Source organism: Eubalaena glacialis, chromosome 5 (genome assembly GCF_028564815.1).
Source record: "Eubalaena glacialis isolate mEubGla1 chromosome 5, mEubGla1.1.hap2.+ XY, whole genome shotgun sequence".
Lineage (NCBI taxonomy): Eukaryota > Metazoa > Chordata > Mammalia > Artiodactyla > Balaenidae > Eubalaena > Eubalaena glacialis.
Window position 1 is genome coordinate 144,916,863 of NC_083720.1, and position 18,257 is coordinate 144,935,119.

An 18,257-nucleotide genomic window follows, 5' to 3' on the forward strand; every position below is an offset into this window, starting at 1 on the left:
AAGACCTAGAAGAATTAAAGAACAAACAAACAGAGATGAACAATACAATAATTGAAATGAAAACTACACTAGAAGGAATCAATAGCAGAATAACTGAGGCAGAAGAACGGATAAGTGACCTGGAAGACAGAATGGTGGAATTCACTGCTGCGGAACAGAATAAAGAAAAAAGAATGAAATGAAATGAAGACAGCCTAAGAGACCTCTGGGACAATATTAAATGCAACAACATTTGCATTATAGGGGTCCCAGAAGGAGAAGAGAGAGAGAAAGGACCAGAGAAAATATTTGAAGAGATTATAGTCAAAAACTTCCCTAACCTAGGAAAGGAAATAGCCACCCAAGTTGAGGAAGCACAGCGAGTCCTATACAGGATAAACCCAAGGAGAAACACGCCGAGACACACAGTAATCAAATTGGCAAATATTAAAAACAAAGAAATATTATTGAAAGCAGCAAGGGAAAAACGACAAATAATATACAAGGGAACTCCCATAAGGTTAAAAACTGACTGCTCAGCAGAAACTCTGCAAGCCAGAAGGGAGTGGCATGATATACTTACAGTGATGAAAGGGAAGAACCTACAACCAAGATTACTCTACCCGGCAAGGAACTCATTCAGATTCGATGGAGAAATCAAAAGCTTTACAGACGAGCAAAAGCTAAGAGAATTCAGCACCACAAAACCAGCTCTACAACAAACGCTAAAAGAACTTCTCTAAGTGGGAAACACAAGAAAAGAAAAGGACCTACAAAAACAAACCCAAAACAATTAAGAAAATGGTCATAGGAATATACATATCGATAATTACCTTAAACGTGAATGGATTAAATGCTGCAACCAAAAGACACAGGCTTGCTGAATGGATGCAGAAAGAAGACCCATATATGTGCTGTCTACAAGAGACCCACTTCAGACCTAGGGACACATACAGATTGAAAGTGAGGGGATGGAAAAAGATATTCCATGCAAATGGAAATCAAAAGAAAGCTGGAGTAGCTATACTCATATCAGATAAAAGAGACTTTAAAATAAAGAATGTTACAAGAGACAAGGAAGGACACTACATAATGATCAAGGGATCGATCCAAGAAGAAGATATAACGATTATAAATATATATGCACCCAACATAGGAGCACCTCAATACATAAGGTAACTGCTAACAGCTATAAAAGAGGAAATCAACAGTAACACAATCATAGTGGGGGACTTTAACACCTCACTTACACCAATGGACAGATCATCCAAAATGAAAATAAATAAGGAAACAAACTTTAAATGACACAATAGACCAGATAGATTTAATTGATATTTATAGGACATTCAATCCTAAAACAGCAGATTACACTTTCTTCACAAGTGTGCACGGAACATTCTCCAGGATAGATCACATCTTGGGTCACAAATCAGGCCTCAGTAAATTTAAGACAATTGAAATCATATCAAGCATCTTTTCTGACCACAACACTACGAGATCACAGATGAATTACAGGGAAAAAAAATGCAAAAAACACAAACACATGGAGGCTAAACAATACATTACTAAATAATCAAGAGATCACTAAAGAAATCAAAGACGAAATCAAAAAATACCTACAGACAAATGACAATGTAAACACGACGATCCAAAACCTATGGGATGCAGCAAAAGCAGTTCTAAGAGGGAAGTTTATAGCTATACAAGCCTACCTCAAAAAACAAGAAAAATCTCAAATAAACAACCTAACCTTACACCTAAAGGAATTAGAGAAAGAAGAACAAACAAAACGCAAAGTTAGCAGAAGGAAAGAAATCATAAAGATCAGAGCAGAAATAAATGAAATAGAAACAAAGAAAACAATAGCAAAGATCAATAAAACTAAAAGCTGGTTCTTTGAGAAGATAAACAAAATTGATAAACCTTTAGCCAGACTCACCAAGAAAAGGAGGGAGAGGACTCAAATCAATAAAATTAGAAATGAAAAAGGAGAAGTTACAACAGACACCGCAGAAATACAAAGCCTCCTAACAGACTACTACACGCAACTCTATGCCAATAAAGTGGACAACCTGGAAGAAATGGACAAACTCTTAGAAAGGTATAACCTTCCAAGACTGAACCAGGAAGAAGCAGAAAATATGAACAGACCAACCACAACTAATGAAATTGAAACTGTGATTGAAACTCTCCCAACAAACAAAAGTCCAGGACCAGATGGCTTCACAGGTTAATTCTATCAAACATTTAGAGAAGAGCTAACACCCATCCTTCTCAAACTCTTCCAAAAAATTGCAGAGGAAGGAAAACTCCCAGACTCATTCTATGAGGCCACCATCACCCTGATACCAAAACCAGACAAAGATACTACAAAAAAAGAAAATTACAGACCAATATCACTGATGAATATAGATGCAAAAATCCTCAATAAAATACTAGCAAACAGAATCCAACAACACATTAAAAGGATCATACACCATGATCAAGTGGGATTTATCCCAGGGATGCAAGGATTCTTCAATATATGCAAATCAATCAATGTGATACACCATATTAACAAAATGAAGAATAAAAACCATATGATTATCTCAATAGATGCAGAAAAAGCATTTGACAAAATTCAACATCCATTTATGATAAAAACTCTCCAGAAAATGGGCATAGAAGGAACCTACCTCAACATAATAAAGGCCATATACGACAAACCCACAGCAAACATCATTCTCAATGGTGAAAAACTGAAAGCGTTTCCTCTAAGATCAGGAACAAGACAAGGATGTCCACTCTCACCACTATCATTCAACATAGTTTTGGAAGTCCTAGCCACGGCAATCAGAGAAGAAAAACAAGTAAAAGGAATACAAATTGGAAAAGAAGTAAAACTGTCACTGTTTGCAGATGACATGATACTATAAATAGAGAATCCTAAAAATGCCACCAGAAAACTACTAAAGCTAATCAATGAATTTGGTAAAGTTGCAGGATACAAAATTAATGCACAGAAATCTCTTGCATTCCTATACACTAATGATGAAAAATCTGAAAGACAAATTAAGGAAACACTCCCATTTACCACTGCAACAAAAAGAATAATATACCTAGGAATAAACCTACCTGGGGAGACAAAAGACCTGTATGCAGAAAACTATAAGACACTGATGAAAGAAATGAAAGATGATACCAACAGATGGAGAGATATACCATGTTCTTGGATTGGAAGAATCAATATTGTGAAAATGATTAAACTACCCAAAGCAATCTACAGATTCAATGCAATCCCTATCAAATTACCATTGGCATTTTTTACGGAACTAGAATGAAAAATCTTAAAATTTGTATGGAGACACAAAAGACCCCGAATAGCCAAAGCAGTCTTGAGGGGAAAAAAACAGAGCTGGAGGAATCAGACTCCTTGACTTCAGACTATACTACAAAGCTACAGTAATCAAGACAATATGGTACTGGCACAAAAACAGAAACACAGATCAATGGAACAAGATAGAAAGCCCAGAGATAAACCCACACACCTATGGTCAACTAATCTATGACAAAGGAGGCAAGGATATACAATGGAGAAAAGACAGCCTCTTCAATAAGTGGTGCTGGGAAAACTGGACAGCTACATGTAAAAGAATGAAATTAGAACTCTCCCTAACACCATATACACAAATAAACTCAAAATGGTTTCAAGACCTAAATGTAAGACCAGACACTATAAAACTCTTAGAGGAAAACATAGGAAGAACACTCTTTGACATAAATCACAGCAAGATCTTTTTTGGTACACCTCCTAGAGAAAGGGAAATAAAAACAAAAATAAACAAATGGGACCTAATGAAACTTCAAAGCTTTTGCACAGCAAAGAAAACCATAAACAAGACGAAAAGACAACCCTCAGAATGGGAGAAAATATTTGCAAACGAATCAATGGACAAAGGATTAATCTCCAAAATATATAAACAGCTCATGCAGCTCAATATTAAAGAAACAAACAACCCAATCCAAAAGTGGGCAGAAGACCTAAATAGACATTTCTCCAAAAAGACATACAGATGGCCAAGAGGCACATGAAAAGCTGCTCAACATCACTAATTATTACAGTAATGCAAATCAAAACTACAATGAGGTATCACCTCACACCAGTTAGAATGGGCATCATCAGAAAATCTACAAACAACAAATGCTGGAGAGATTGTGGAGAAAAGGGAACCCTCTTGCACTGTTGGTGGCAATGTAAATTGATACAGCCACTATGGAGAACAGTATGGAGTTTCCTTAAAAAACTAAAAATAGAATTACCATATGATCCAGCAATCCCACTACTGGGCATATACCCAGAGAAAACCATAATTCAAAAAGACACATGCACCCCAATGTTCATTGCAGCACTATTTACAATAGCCAGGTCATGGAAGCAACCTAAATGCCCAACAACAGACGAATGGATAAAGAAGATGTGGTACATATATACAACAGAACATTACTCAGCCATAAAAAGGAACTAAATTGGGTCATTTGTAGAGACGTGGATGCATCTAGAGACTGTCATACAGAGTGAAGTAAGTCAGAAAGAGAAAAACAAATATCGTATATTAACGCACGTATGTGGAACCTAGAGAAATGGTACAAATGAACCGGTTTGCAGGGCAGAAGTTGAGACACAGATGTAGAGAACAAAAGTATGGACACCAAGGGGGGAAAGCCGTGGTGGGGTGGGGATGGTGGTGTGATAAATTGGGTGATTGGGATTGACATGTATACACTGATGTGTATAAAATTGATGACTAATAAGAACCTGCTCTATTAAAAAAAATAAAATTAAATTAAAAAATTTAAAAAAAAACGGAAGAAAGAGAAATTAAGAAAACAATCCCATCTACAGTTGCATCAAAAAGAATAAAATACATAGGAATAAATTTAATCCAGGAGGTGAAAAATATATACACTGAAAACTATAAAAGACATTGGTGAAAGAAAATGAAGAAAATAAAAATAAAGAGATATTCCATGTTCATGAATTGGAAGGATTAATATTGTTAAAATGTTCATACTACCCAAAGGGATCTACAGATTCAATGCAATTCCTATCAAAATTACAATGACATTTTTCACAGAAATAGAAAAAAAAAAAAATCCTAAAATTTGTACAGAACCAAAGAGGACCCCAAATAGCCAAAGTAATCTTGATAAAGAAGAACAAAGCTGGAGGCATTACACGTCCTGATTTCAAACTATATTACAAAGCTACAGTAATCAAAACAGTATGGTACTGGTGTAAAAACAGACACATAGATCAATGGAACAGAAGAGACAGCCAAGAAATAAACCCATGCAAATGTGGCAATTAATTTTTGACAAAGAACCCAAGAATATATAATGGGGAAAAGATAGTCTCTTCAATAGACAGTGTTGGAAAATGGACAGTCACATGCGAAAGGATGAAACTGGGACCTTATCTTATACCACACACCAAAATCAACTAAAATTGATTAATGACTTGAAAGTTAAGACCAAAAACTGTAAACCTCCTAGAAGTAAACATGGGGATAAGCTCTTTGACATTCATCTTGATAATGATTTTTGGATTTGATATCAAGAGCAAAAGAAATAAAAGCAAAAATAAACAAGTGGGACTACTTCAAACTAAAAAGCTTCTGCACAGAAAACAATTAAAAAAAAAAAGAAAGCAAGAAATATAAGACAACCAATTGGACCAATTGGATGGGAGAAAACATTTGCAGATCATACATCCTATAAGGGGTTAATATCCAAAATATACACAAAATTCATACAACTCAATAGCAAAAAAAAAAAAAAAAAATTAAAATGGGCAAAGGATCTAAGTAAACATTTTTCCAAATAAGACATACAAATGGCCAACAGGTACATGAAAAGGAGCTCAACATCCCTAATTATCTGGGAAATGCAAATCAAAACCATAATGAGATATCACCTCACTTTTGTTAGGATGGCCATTATCAAAAAGTCAAAAGACAACAAATGTTTTTGAGCATATGGAAAAAAGGGAACCCTTGTGCACTGTTGATGAGAATGTAAACTGGTGCAGCCACTATGGAAAATATTATGGAGGTTCTTCAAGAAATTAAAAATAGAGCTACTATATGATCCAGCAATCTTCTGGTAATATACCCAAAAGCAGCAAAATCACTATCTCAAAGACATATCTGTACTCCCATGTTCACAGCAGCATTATTCACAACAGCAGAGGTTTGGAAACATCCTAAGTATGAGAAAAGAGGAATGGATAAAGAAAATGCAGTATCTACATACAATGGAATATTATTCAGCCTTAAAAAAGAAGGAAATCCTGTCATTTGTGACAACATGGATGAATCTTCAAGATATGCTAAGTGAAATTAGCCAGACAGAGAAAGACCAGTACTGCATGGTACCACTTATATGTGGAATCCTTTTTAGAAAGCTGAACTCATAGAAACAGAGAGTAGAAAAGTGGTTGCCTTGGTAAAAGGGTACAAACTTTCAGTTATAAGACAAATAAGATCTGAGGATCTAGTGTATAACAAGGTCTAGTGTATATTTGATAACACTGTATTGTATAAGTGAAATTTGCTAAGAGTAGAACTTAAATTTCTCAAAAACAGAAACCAAAAAGGTAAATATGTGACGTGATGGATGTATTAACTAACTTGATGGGGGGGGAATCCTTTCACAGTGTAACATATATCAAATCATCACTTTGTTCACTTTAAATATACAATTTAATTTGCTAATTATACCTGAATAAAGTTAAAAAAATGCAAACTACAATCACATCCCACCACTTCCTAATCCTCTTTTCTGCATTAAACTCATCCTCAGCAGTTATTACCATCTGACATTTATTTATTTGTATATTAATTGTCTGAGTATTCCCAGTAGAAAGTAAGCTTTATGAAGGAAGGAATTAATTCATTTTGTTCATTGCTATACCCTGAGTGCTTAAAACAGTACCAAAACAATATGTGTTGAATGAATATATGAATGAATTAAACTGTTCTGTTTGGGCTCATCTATGGGTTTAAAGACTCTTGGCTAGAACCTATTAAGCCAACATATGGCAGTTTTTTCAGTAACTTTTTAAGCTAATGAGTAAAAGTTAAATTGCCAGAGAGGTCAAAATTCCATTAATAATTCTGATATGAATGTACACCCAGCACATTCAGATGTATATTAAATACTAGCTTAAACTTATTTCATAATAAATACAGAATAAATTTAGTATTATGGAATTTGGCAACTCTTTCTTCCATAAAATACATTTGTCTAAATGGCTTTAAAATCTTTAAACTTCTAAATTATAAAATCCTTATGAATAGCAGATGAATATCTCCTATTGATGAAAATGAAGAATAGTATGCAACCAACTTTTCCTTTTTGACATTACCAGCTTATTTGCCTGTCTCTTTCTATTTTACAAGTTGTAGATACTATGAATTATCACCTAATGTCCAGGAACAGGCATCATGGTGTCAAATTCAGTGAAATTAATGTGTTAAATGGCTTGCAATTAGGATCTCAGTCAACAGATTAATAATCAGCAAGATAATTGTTGGTCATTCCCTAGTTTCCAAAGAGATAAATATTTATTCAGTTTGACATTGAGGCAAGTCACCATTTCTAAATAAGAATTAGATATAATCAAAATAATTACACTTTTACCTTTTTGGGTGCAATTTTCTAAAAAACTGCCTACGTTCTAATCTGAGGTCCACCGTCTGCTAACAATGTGATTTCATGAAGTTATTTAACTTAATCCTAAACCTTAGTCATTAATAACTTCCACATAAATCTTTGGTTAGTACTAAATAAAACAGTGCATGCAAATTGCTTAGCACATCTTTGGGCACATAGTATCATCATCATTATCATTCCTATAATTATACTACAGTTAAGGAATTAAGCAGGTATAACTAAATCCCAAAATACAAGCAAGGCTACCAAGACAAAAAATGAAAAAAGTAGGCAGATGTGTAAAAGTGATTTTGTATCAAATGTGAAAAAATATGAAGACAGTTGGAAAATTAAGTCATGCATTTAAAACTGTAAAATTGCTATATTCATGGAGAGACTAGTTAGGTAAGTCAGATAAACTTATGATTCTTGACATTATATAATTTCACTGATTACAAATTTTATTTAATATTTTAGTATTATTCTTAATGTTTTGGAAAGAGCCTGGGTCATGACATGTAGTACAACCTAGTCATTAGAGCCTGATCTTTGGATTGAGATAGTTGTAATTTGGCTGTGCTACTTACCATCTGTACAATCCCTTGGTCTCAGTTTTCTCATGTATAAAATGGGGAACATACTGGTGCCCACCTCATAGGGATTGTATCCTAAACAATTACTTATGAACTTTGTGACTTTGGACACATTACTTAACCTGTCTGTGCTCCAATCATCGTGCCTGTAGAATGAGTTAGAATAATAGTAGTGATTTCCATCACTTCCAGATTCAATAAATTAATGTATCCAAAGGGCACAGAACAGTAAATGGGACATATTGTTGGGAGAACTATTAGTGTTAGTAGTAGTAGTAAAAGCGGCAGCAGTGGTAGTAGGAATCACACAGTACAGAAAAAAGAATAAAAAATGTCAAATACAGCCAGTAGGTATTATATATTCAACAATTCTCTTGAACTGAATTTTATATTGAAAAACCATGTTTTCTGTTAAATAATAGACTGGAGTAAATCAACCTTCCCTCCCTCTTTCTGTGCCAAAACATGGATCCTATTTAATAATAAAAACTTTGTTAAAATAGGAAAAAGAATTTAAATTATACAAATTTCTTTTATAATGATTGTGTCTGGGCTATATCTACTCTTTAACTAAGAAATACCAATACTCTATCATGAACTATAAAAAAGATAGCCCTTATTTTAGATAAAGCCACATTGCAAATAAAATTAATTTCCTTCCACTTTCTTCTGAGGGTCAGAATCTGAATTACACAACTAAGAAAAATAAGTAACGTGGACGAATTACATTTTCAGCATGATACGAATGAAGTAAGTTTAAGCAGAGAAATGATTTAAGACAAATTATAAATAGAAAGAATATTAAAGAGTGAAAACTAAGAAAAATGTAGTTTCCATCAGATAGAATAAGAAAATTGAAGAAATTATAATGAAAATTATAATTCATATCATTTATTATACAAAGAAAATCATCATACCTTTGGCAGGATTTGCATCATATCCATATGATGTTTTGTTTAAAATATAATGATCACCGGAAGAGGGTATTATCCTTGAATCTGAAATAGGATGGATCCCTTTAACACGTTCAGCTATTGCTTTATGTTGCTCATAAAATCCAAGTTTCCTTGGGGAACTTGTTGCCAACATTGCTTCACCATTTTGTACCACCGTATGTTCTCCTCTTCTTCTATCTGCTGATAGGTGAATCTCTGAGTCACTCGCATTCATAGCAGGTAGTTCAGGGATTTGCAATAACACTTCCTTCTGACTAGCAGCAGAGGTTTCTGGTAAGGATTTAGATTCAGTGCCACACCGACCTTCTAACCTGTATTTCCCAGGAGACATAATTGCACAGGGAACAGTTCCCATAAGGTCTATTGTTGTCTTTGCAGCAGCAGCAGGATTGGGAGAAATCTGAGAGGTAGAATCACTGTGGCCAAAGTTGTCACAGTGGGATGCCATGCTTCCACTTTTAGGAAATGCATCTGCTTCAGACACAGAATCTTCAGTCAAGGCTAAGAACTCTGAAGGTGTCTGAGCTGTAGTAAAATCAGCAGAAAGCAGTGGAGATTGCAAAGAGCTTCCCGCCCGTTCTGTTACATCCACAGAACACGATGGAGAAGCTCTTAGTAATACAGGCTCCCTCTCTTGGTACTGTGCAATTTCCAGTGAGAATTCAGATTGCTGTACCAATGAAATGGATTGGCTCTGTGGAACTGGCTTAGAAAATTTATAGTGAGATGAAAAAGATTTAGTAAGAAGCTTCTTTGTTGACTGCTTAACAGAACGGCGAGTTTGTTCTTCTGTGAATCCAGAATCATCCCCCTCACTTTTGCCAGAACTTAGGCAATTTATAAAGACATTCTTATTAGTCGAGTGCTCCTTTTCTCTTTCAAAATCCTCTGTCAAAGATCTTGTTATCTTCTTATTTCGTGAACTGCTAAAACCAACAGAATGTCTTCCCCTGGTTTTAGTATGTTCTTCCAAACTCAGTTTTTGCATACTGCTGTGACCAGGTTGAGCACCATTTGAAATACTAAGGTTCTGGTTGGTAGGTTCTTTCTTAGGTTCACTCCCCTTCTTATGATGGAAGCTAATGGAAGGAGTACGGAAGAGGCTCCTGCGTTTACCTGTACTACCTGAGCTTGAGTTAGTGCTGGAAGGAGACGAACTGTGTACACCGACTGTATTACTGGAGGAGGGTGAAGAAGGAAGAGAATCATGTTTTCTGCTAATACTCCTTCTGAATATTGGCAACCGGGAGACCAGAGTAGATCGTCTTGATCCGGAGTCCCCCATTGGGACTCCAAGGCTTGCACTGTGATCGCCAACTTAGCAACCTGAGAAAAGTTAAAACAAATAGAACAAGTTAATAGAATTCAATTATAAATAAGACATTTTAAAACATAACATTGGTTTTTCAGTCATGACACAAAATTTGTTATACTAAAATAATAAATAGTAAAATTCTGATACTTAAAGAACTTTCTGAATTTCTATGTAGCAAAATATCCAGTAATTTGTATAGAAATTTTATAATGGTGCCACCACTTCACAATGACCAAGAATATTTGAAGTCTAAATTTGTATTGGGAGACATGAGATTACTATTCAAGACTCAGCCTTACTACTCACACCAGTTCTATAATTTGGTAAATTGTTTAATCTTAACTTTTTATGTTTATTTATTTAGATTTAGTAGGCATATGACAGCCACCATCATTGCTCTCTGGGTAAAATGCCCCACCACTGCCTCTGTTGGTCAGCACCAGATGTACCATGGGACTCAACAAGTAATTGACCTGAGCTTAACAGAACCACAGACCAGACTAAGGTATGACCTGACCCTAGAATCTCTACTCAAAGAAAAAACCAATTGGAACAGGTTCTTCCCGTTGGAGTATGATTTACTAAGTTTAGAGATAATTAGACCACTGGCAGAGGAAAGTAAACCACATCATAAAGGATCTAGAGTAGAGTTATAAACAAGATAAAGTTATGAGGAAACCACAGCCATGAGTTGAAGAAAAGACAAATGAAAGCTAATTCAACTGGTAATGCTAAGACAAGTGGAGACTACATGCAGAGAAAAGCAGAAGCATAGAAAATTTATGAACCATATTAATGTCAGGGTATTGATGATGAAGACAAAGAAGAAGGATGAGGAGGAGAAGGTGGCAGCTGCAGTTCATTAATTGTGATGCACCAGGTACTTGAAACAGATTATCTCTTTTAATGCTTATAACTATAAGTAGATATTACTATGGTCACTTTACAGCAGAAAGATAAGTTGCCTATGTCACTCAGCGGATAAGTGCTAAGGCAGGACTAAGAAACTAAGCATTATCTAACCACAGGGTCAGTTCATAATCAGCATGGTATATACTGCTTTCACTAGAGCGAAAGCCAAGAGCTTATGCTGCTGAAGGCCCAGATATGTTTCCACTTCAGAAATTCCTAGTTGTATGGTAGATTTTTCTCTTACAGTGACTGCTATTTTTCACTGGTTTTTATAATGTGCCATGATTTGGTTCCTATTTTGTTTTGTTTTGCTTTGTTTCTAAATTTCACTTAATTCCTTAACTATAATGTGCACACCCCCGCTTTGTCAACTTGAATCATGCTGTTTCTTTTTGTTATTTATTGTAACCAAAACTAACAATAATAAATACTACATAAAATGACAGGCCCTCCATTTTATCATCCTTGCAGATAAATTATTAGATTGATCAAGTAAAATACTTTCATGTCCTTGAGGAAGTGTATGACAAAAATGGAAAATATTTTCTCTTTCACATATGCATTTTTAAATATTTGATATTTTGTTCTAAATGATATAAAATCAATTTGCCTTTCATGATTTTTATTGGATGATCTTTAATTGCACTCACTGAATTTGAATTTAAATCAAACTATGTGTGAACCACTTCTAAAACATTGAAGTATTCTTGCAAGGCTTTAGCTGAAGAAAGCTTAAAATACAAAGACATTTTAGTTTGTGAAGTCTTTCACAAATTAAGACTATCTCATTTTCCTCCCAGCTTAGATGTTCTGAAATGGATACAAAAAATAATACAATTTTGTTTACACTTTCACTCTTAATAATGCTTTAATTAACATCATTCTCAGCTGTGATTTTTTTATTTATAGGCAAGATTTATTTCCATTCAATGCCCAGTGAATAATTTTGCTCTAATAAGAGCATTATCAACCATAATGATTTGCAGCTGGTGGTGAACCTATGGCCTTCAATGTATTAATGTCAAGATATTTACCATTATTTTTGAAATATCTTCAGAATTTATGTATATTGAAATACTTCTTGACCTTTTTTTAGTATTTCTTACATTTGTATCAGCAATCAAAAATAAAAGAGTGAATAAATCCCATGTCTCTTAGGCAAGTATTCAAAGGATTTAACTATGAAAAATTTTCAGAAAAAAGAATTACGATAAAATTCTTAATGAAAACCACCAGACTTCCATTTACAATACATATGTGCTACTAATATATCTGTCTTAATTTAAGTAAAAACATCACAGATACACAGAGATATTTATACATTGAATGGGATGACATGGAATAGATATAAAATCTATTAGAGATAAAAATCTTTTGTTTCACTTTATCTACAGATAGTCTTTTAAATGAAGTTCTTTATTCCAGCTAAATGAGAGAGACAAAATATCTGTAGTTTGGAATTATCCATATTCTTTAGAAAGACTTTAAAATCTATGTCTCATATTTCATTCTCCAATTGCACTGATTACTACTTGCCACTTTCTGTTCACTTTCACCATCAAGGCATTAGCAGATGTGGAACCATCTGCTTGGAATGCCCTTCCAGGAACTGTGATGTGGTAAAACTCCTATTTCTACAACATGGTCCCTCCCAGATGCCACCTCTGATCCCCCTTCCTACTCTCTTCCATTTTGGACTTAGTACTCCTCCTTTATGCATCCTCAAGTATTACCTTACATAGTAAACATCTGTTTATCTATCTGACTTTACTATTTTACCTTAAGCTTCTTTTTATTTTTTAATTTTATTTTTGGTTTCATTGGCTCTTCGTTGCTGCAGGCGGGCTTTCTCTAGTTGTGGCGAGCGGGGGCTACCCTTTGTTGCGGTGCACGGGCTTCTCATTGCGGTGGCTTCTCTTGTTGTGGAGCATGGGCTCTAGGCACGTGGGCTTCAGTAGTTGTGGCACACAGGCTTAGCTGCTCTGCGGCATGTGGAATCTTCCCGGACCAGAGATCGAACCCGTGTCCCCTGCACTGGCAGGTGGATTCTTAACCACTGCATCACCAGGGAAGTCCCTACCTTAAGCCTGTTAATGGCAAAGGCCATTTTTGCTTTGCTTTGAGATCCCAGGTGCCTAATACACAATTAGTACCTATAGAGTCAACGGATTTCATAAAATGAAGTTTTCACTTGAACACAACAGTACTTCAAACACAAACATATTTTCTGTCTCACTACCAAAAATGAAATGCTACAATTTTGAGGTTAATTATGTTGAATTACAACTTTTAGAGTCATGAGTTAATTGAAAGCCTTTCAAACTGTAAAATCAATCATCTACAATTTGCTAACATTTGAAGACAATGTTAACAAGTTGAATAACAATATATCATCAAATCAACTTCAACTTATTCATGAAAGACAAATAACAACATTACAACATGATAATTTTATTTTTATTATAAATTTATTATTATAACAATTTCTTTTAATTCCTTAGCAAACCTTGTACATATTTTCATATATTTTTATAAATTTCCAAATCAGATAAAATATATTTTCTCAATTCTCATGTAATGTTCCTTGGTTCAGAAGTCATAGTCACTTTAACCGTAACAGGTCCTAAAAACACACAGGTTGAATTAGACCTGCCCATAGTCCAGGGACCTTTATTACCATAAACATTTTCTTTGGAAAAACAAATTCTGTATGTAAGAACAGTGTCTTCTAATTATACTTCTAATGCTGTCTAATTAAACAAAAGTTATACTGACTTGTAGACAATACTACCTCCACAGATGCAGACTGACTGTATTAGAAGTGGTATGAAACTCAGTTTGATCTCAACTGAAGAAATAGGATCCTTTGTTCTTGAGCACCGCGATTTAACAAAAAGCTCCCAGAAAGTACTTTATTCAGTGATCTCTACAGCCTTAGCAAACACTATCATTACCCTTAACAGAGCACCACATTATACGGCAGACCTATTCTGAATAAAATTGGAGCCAAATTTCTTAATTGGCATGGTTGAGAAAGATGTAAATTCTAGTTCAAGGGGTTATATGGATCATTAATTTGTTACCTATTTAATATTAGAATAAAAGTAAAATACCTTAAAGAAGTAAGATATACTGAAAAAAAATTATACTTTTTTCCCATAATTCCAAAGGCATTAACCAAAGACATAAAATAACCTTGAAGGGTTTCACAGCTATCATCTTGGAAACTGATTACCATATGCACGAACAGGTATGTCTATCTGTGCAGGTAAGAGAAACAAAACAAAACCCCCTTAATCTTTTTCTTTCCTGTCATTTTTCTATTTTCCTAGAATTTGGACAGCCTTCATATTTTTTCACTATGAGCCAAAGATGATGAAGGGACCTGATGTCCCACATCTGAGATAGTACTGAGTATCCTTTGTCTCTCTCCCAAAATTAGTGGTATATTATTGCAAAAACAAGCCTACACAAACAAAGTACCCTTTACACAGACATGCAATCAGCATAAAAAAAATTTTGGTTTCAAATCCAAGCTCTGCCACTTACCACTAGCATGAATGAGAACACAGATAATAATTATTTTATAGTGATTTTTCTTTAAGGATGGAAGGTACAACATCACAAAGAAACTTAACACTCTGCTTGGTACAGAGTAAATTTGCACTTTCTTCCTTTTTTAATGAAATGCATTCAAGCAAGTGGTGCATGATGGTACAGCACACAGAGTGATTATGAAAATGAGCTACTTTTCAAAATCTGCCACAATCACTCTGTTTAAAATATCATCAAAAATTTCGGGGGGAGGTGGAGGTGTATAAATTGGGCTCAGTATTCTAACCCCTTATGATAAACATCCCTAAAAGTATACATTTTTATTGGAATTTAAAAACAATGACCAATATTTGAAGTGTTTGTGGGGAATGTTGCATAAGTTAAATACAGTCTCAGTTCTATTCTCTCTCAGAAAAGATATCAGAAAATAACCAGGTAGAGCCTAAATGACCACACTTAAAAGAAAATCAATGATACATGGTGAAAATGGAAAATAAAGACAATTCACAGAAACCAAATACTCTCTAGGTAACAACTTTCAACATTAAGAAAGCAATGGCAGAAAACAAATCATACGTAAACATATCAAAGGACACTGATGAATTTTCACCAAAATTAAATAGATAATAGCTTGAATAAGCTTCCAAGTCAATCTTATCTAATTATGTCATTTTGATGCAGATTTAAATGAGTCCTGATAGGTGTTATGGCTTAGCTAGAAAGCCCTCCAGCTCAGATTCTTTCTATTACAAAGTTCATGCAATTTACATCTCAATAATCTTTTTTTAAAAATTGAAGTATAGTTGATTTGCAATATTGTGTTAGTTTCAGGTGTACCACAAAGTAATTCAGTTATATTTATATATTTTTTTAGATTGTTTTCCATTATAGGCTATTACAAGATATTGAATATCATTCCCCGTTTTACAGTAAATCCTTGTTGCTTATCTATTTTATATACAGTAGTGTGTATCTATTAATCCCATACTCCTAATTTTACTTTAACTATGATGTAATTTATCTTTAAATGGATTTCTAAAATGTTTTATTGTTTTCATTTAAATAAATACGGAACTCATAGAGGCATTCTTAATGATAAATCACTGACACACATGGACAAGGGCCACTTCAACCAGCAGGGTTAGTGAGGACAATATGAGATACATTAAAAGGATGACTGCTCAGGACCAAGTGGGTTATTGATCCGTCACAGGGAAGAGAATGAGACTGTCGGCCAAAGACAGCAAGAGTTAGAAATCACATAATTGATTGGATATGTTTAATTAACAATTTATTAAATTTGCATATAATTTAACCACACTAAGTACGGTAAGTTATTTTCAACAATAAACAAGAAAATAATACAAATAACTGCTTATATCAGAAATGCTTGCTTGTATCAAAATGATTTGACCCTAAAAATTACATGTAAGCAGAGATAGATTGTCCCTTATTGGATCTGTAAATCAATAAATCAATCTCCTAGGTAAAAAGAGAAAGAGAGGGCATGGTGCTAAATTGCATGATAATGGGAACAGTTACAATAGGGAAGGGGAATACATTTCAAAGAGATTATTCTAGCAGGATTTAGGGAAGCAGATGCATTCCTTGTCTGAATTAATAGAAGGAGAGGGACCATAATACATATTTAGAAAGACATGTAATCTTGAAACCTAGCCAGATATAATCTCAGTTCTTCATTGACCAGAAGAGACAACAGAGGGAGAAGAGAAACATAGAGAGAAAGAATGGATTTTGACCAGAAATTAGACAGAAGTTAGTAGTGTAAGAAGAAAAGAGTCTAAAAGTCATATCTACATGTGACCCAGGCCTAAGTAAATAATGAGACTACATTTATACTTAAAGAACGTTATAGTTTATGTTCTGGCATTTATACTCAATGAATGCGTAACCGTTAAGAAAGAAGACTCTCATGCAAAAATATCTCGATTTGAATTCAGCACTACACATAAGAGCTGTGTGACTTTAGAGTGGCTTAAAAAGTTATTTAAACTCCCTGAGCCTTCATGAGGATAATAGTTGCAACTATCTTAAAGATTTTGTGATGATCTAATAAGTAAAACCAAAAAGCACTTAGAACAAGGTCTAGCACATGATAAATCTTTAATAACTATAAATTATCAAGAAAAATTAACCATACTTGTACTATTTCACAGCCAAGTACATTTTAATTAGCTTATAACCTCCCCAACTTCTCTCAGCTGAAGTTCTAATTCTGTCTACTAGTAGACAAATAATACTGTCATTTCCAGTCAATCTTGAATAGGACAAAAAGGAAGGTTAGAGGCCAGAGTACCCATATGTCAATGGGCTTGGGGCTTGGAACTAATACACTAATTAATACACATATATATAACTGCCTACATTCATTTCAATTTTTTATTAAGTAAATATTAAGTTCACTTATTCAGTATTATTTTTTTTACTTTCAACAAAATAATCCAGACTCAAAGAAGCAAATAACTGACAATATTATGAATATGCAAAGACTGTCTCAGACCCTGAACATGATTCTCACAAGGTGAATTTGATAAATTTGTTGAACAATGAAAATGTCATAACAAGTATGCAACTTTAAAGAGGATAGCACACATTCAAAAGTATATATGTTTGTTAATAAAGAAAATTTTATTATTTCTTACATTGGAGAATTTGGTTTGGTCTTAAAATATTATTTTGGAAAAAAAATTCCTTGCAATGCTGTAGGTTAGGTTTCTTAGAAGCAGAGCCTAAGTAAGGAATTCTTTTTTTTTTTTTTAACATCTTTATTGCAGTATAATTGCTTTACAATGGCGTGTTAGTTTCTGCTTTGTAACAAAGTGAATCAGCTACACATACACATATATCCCCATATCTCCTCCCTCTTGCGTCCTTCCTCCCACCCTCCCTATCCCACCCTTCTGGGTGGTCACAAAGCACAGAGCTCACCTCCCTGTGCTATGAGGGTGCTTCTCACTAGCTAGCTATTTTACATTTGGTAGTGTATATATGTCCATGCCACTCTCTCACTTTGTCTCTGCTTACCCTTCCTCCTCCCCATGTCCTCAAGTCCATTCTCTACATCTGCGCCTTTATTCCTGTCCTGCCCCTCGGTTCTTCAGAACCACCTTTTTTTTTTTTTTTTAGATTCCATATATATGTGTTAGCATACGGTATTTGTTTTTCTCTTTCTGACTTACTTCACTCTGTATGACAGACTCTAGGTCCATCCACCTCACTACAGATAACTCAATT

At 34.4% G+C, this 18,257-nt stretch overlaps 1 protein-coding gene across 7 annotated transcripts in view; it reads right to left on the reverse strand.

Annotated features, from left to right (window-relative positions):
- The window catches only part of CCSER1 (coiled-coil serine rich protein 1), a 1,301,104-nt gene that overhangs the window by 1,137,464 nt on the left and 145,383 nt on the right, over window positions 1–18,257 (reverse strand). For all 7 annotated transcript variants that reach the window (XM_061191724.1, XM_061191723.1, XM_061191722.1 and 4 more), the window contains exon 2: window positions 9,182–10,546. In XM_061191724.1, coding sequence (XP_061047707.1) covers window positions 9,182–10,505 — 1,324 coding nt within the window. In that variant the 5' untranslated portion in view covers window positions 10,506–10,546. The remainder of the gene's footprint in view (window positions 1–9,181; window positions 10,547–18,257) is intronic.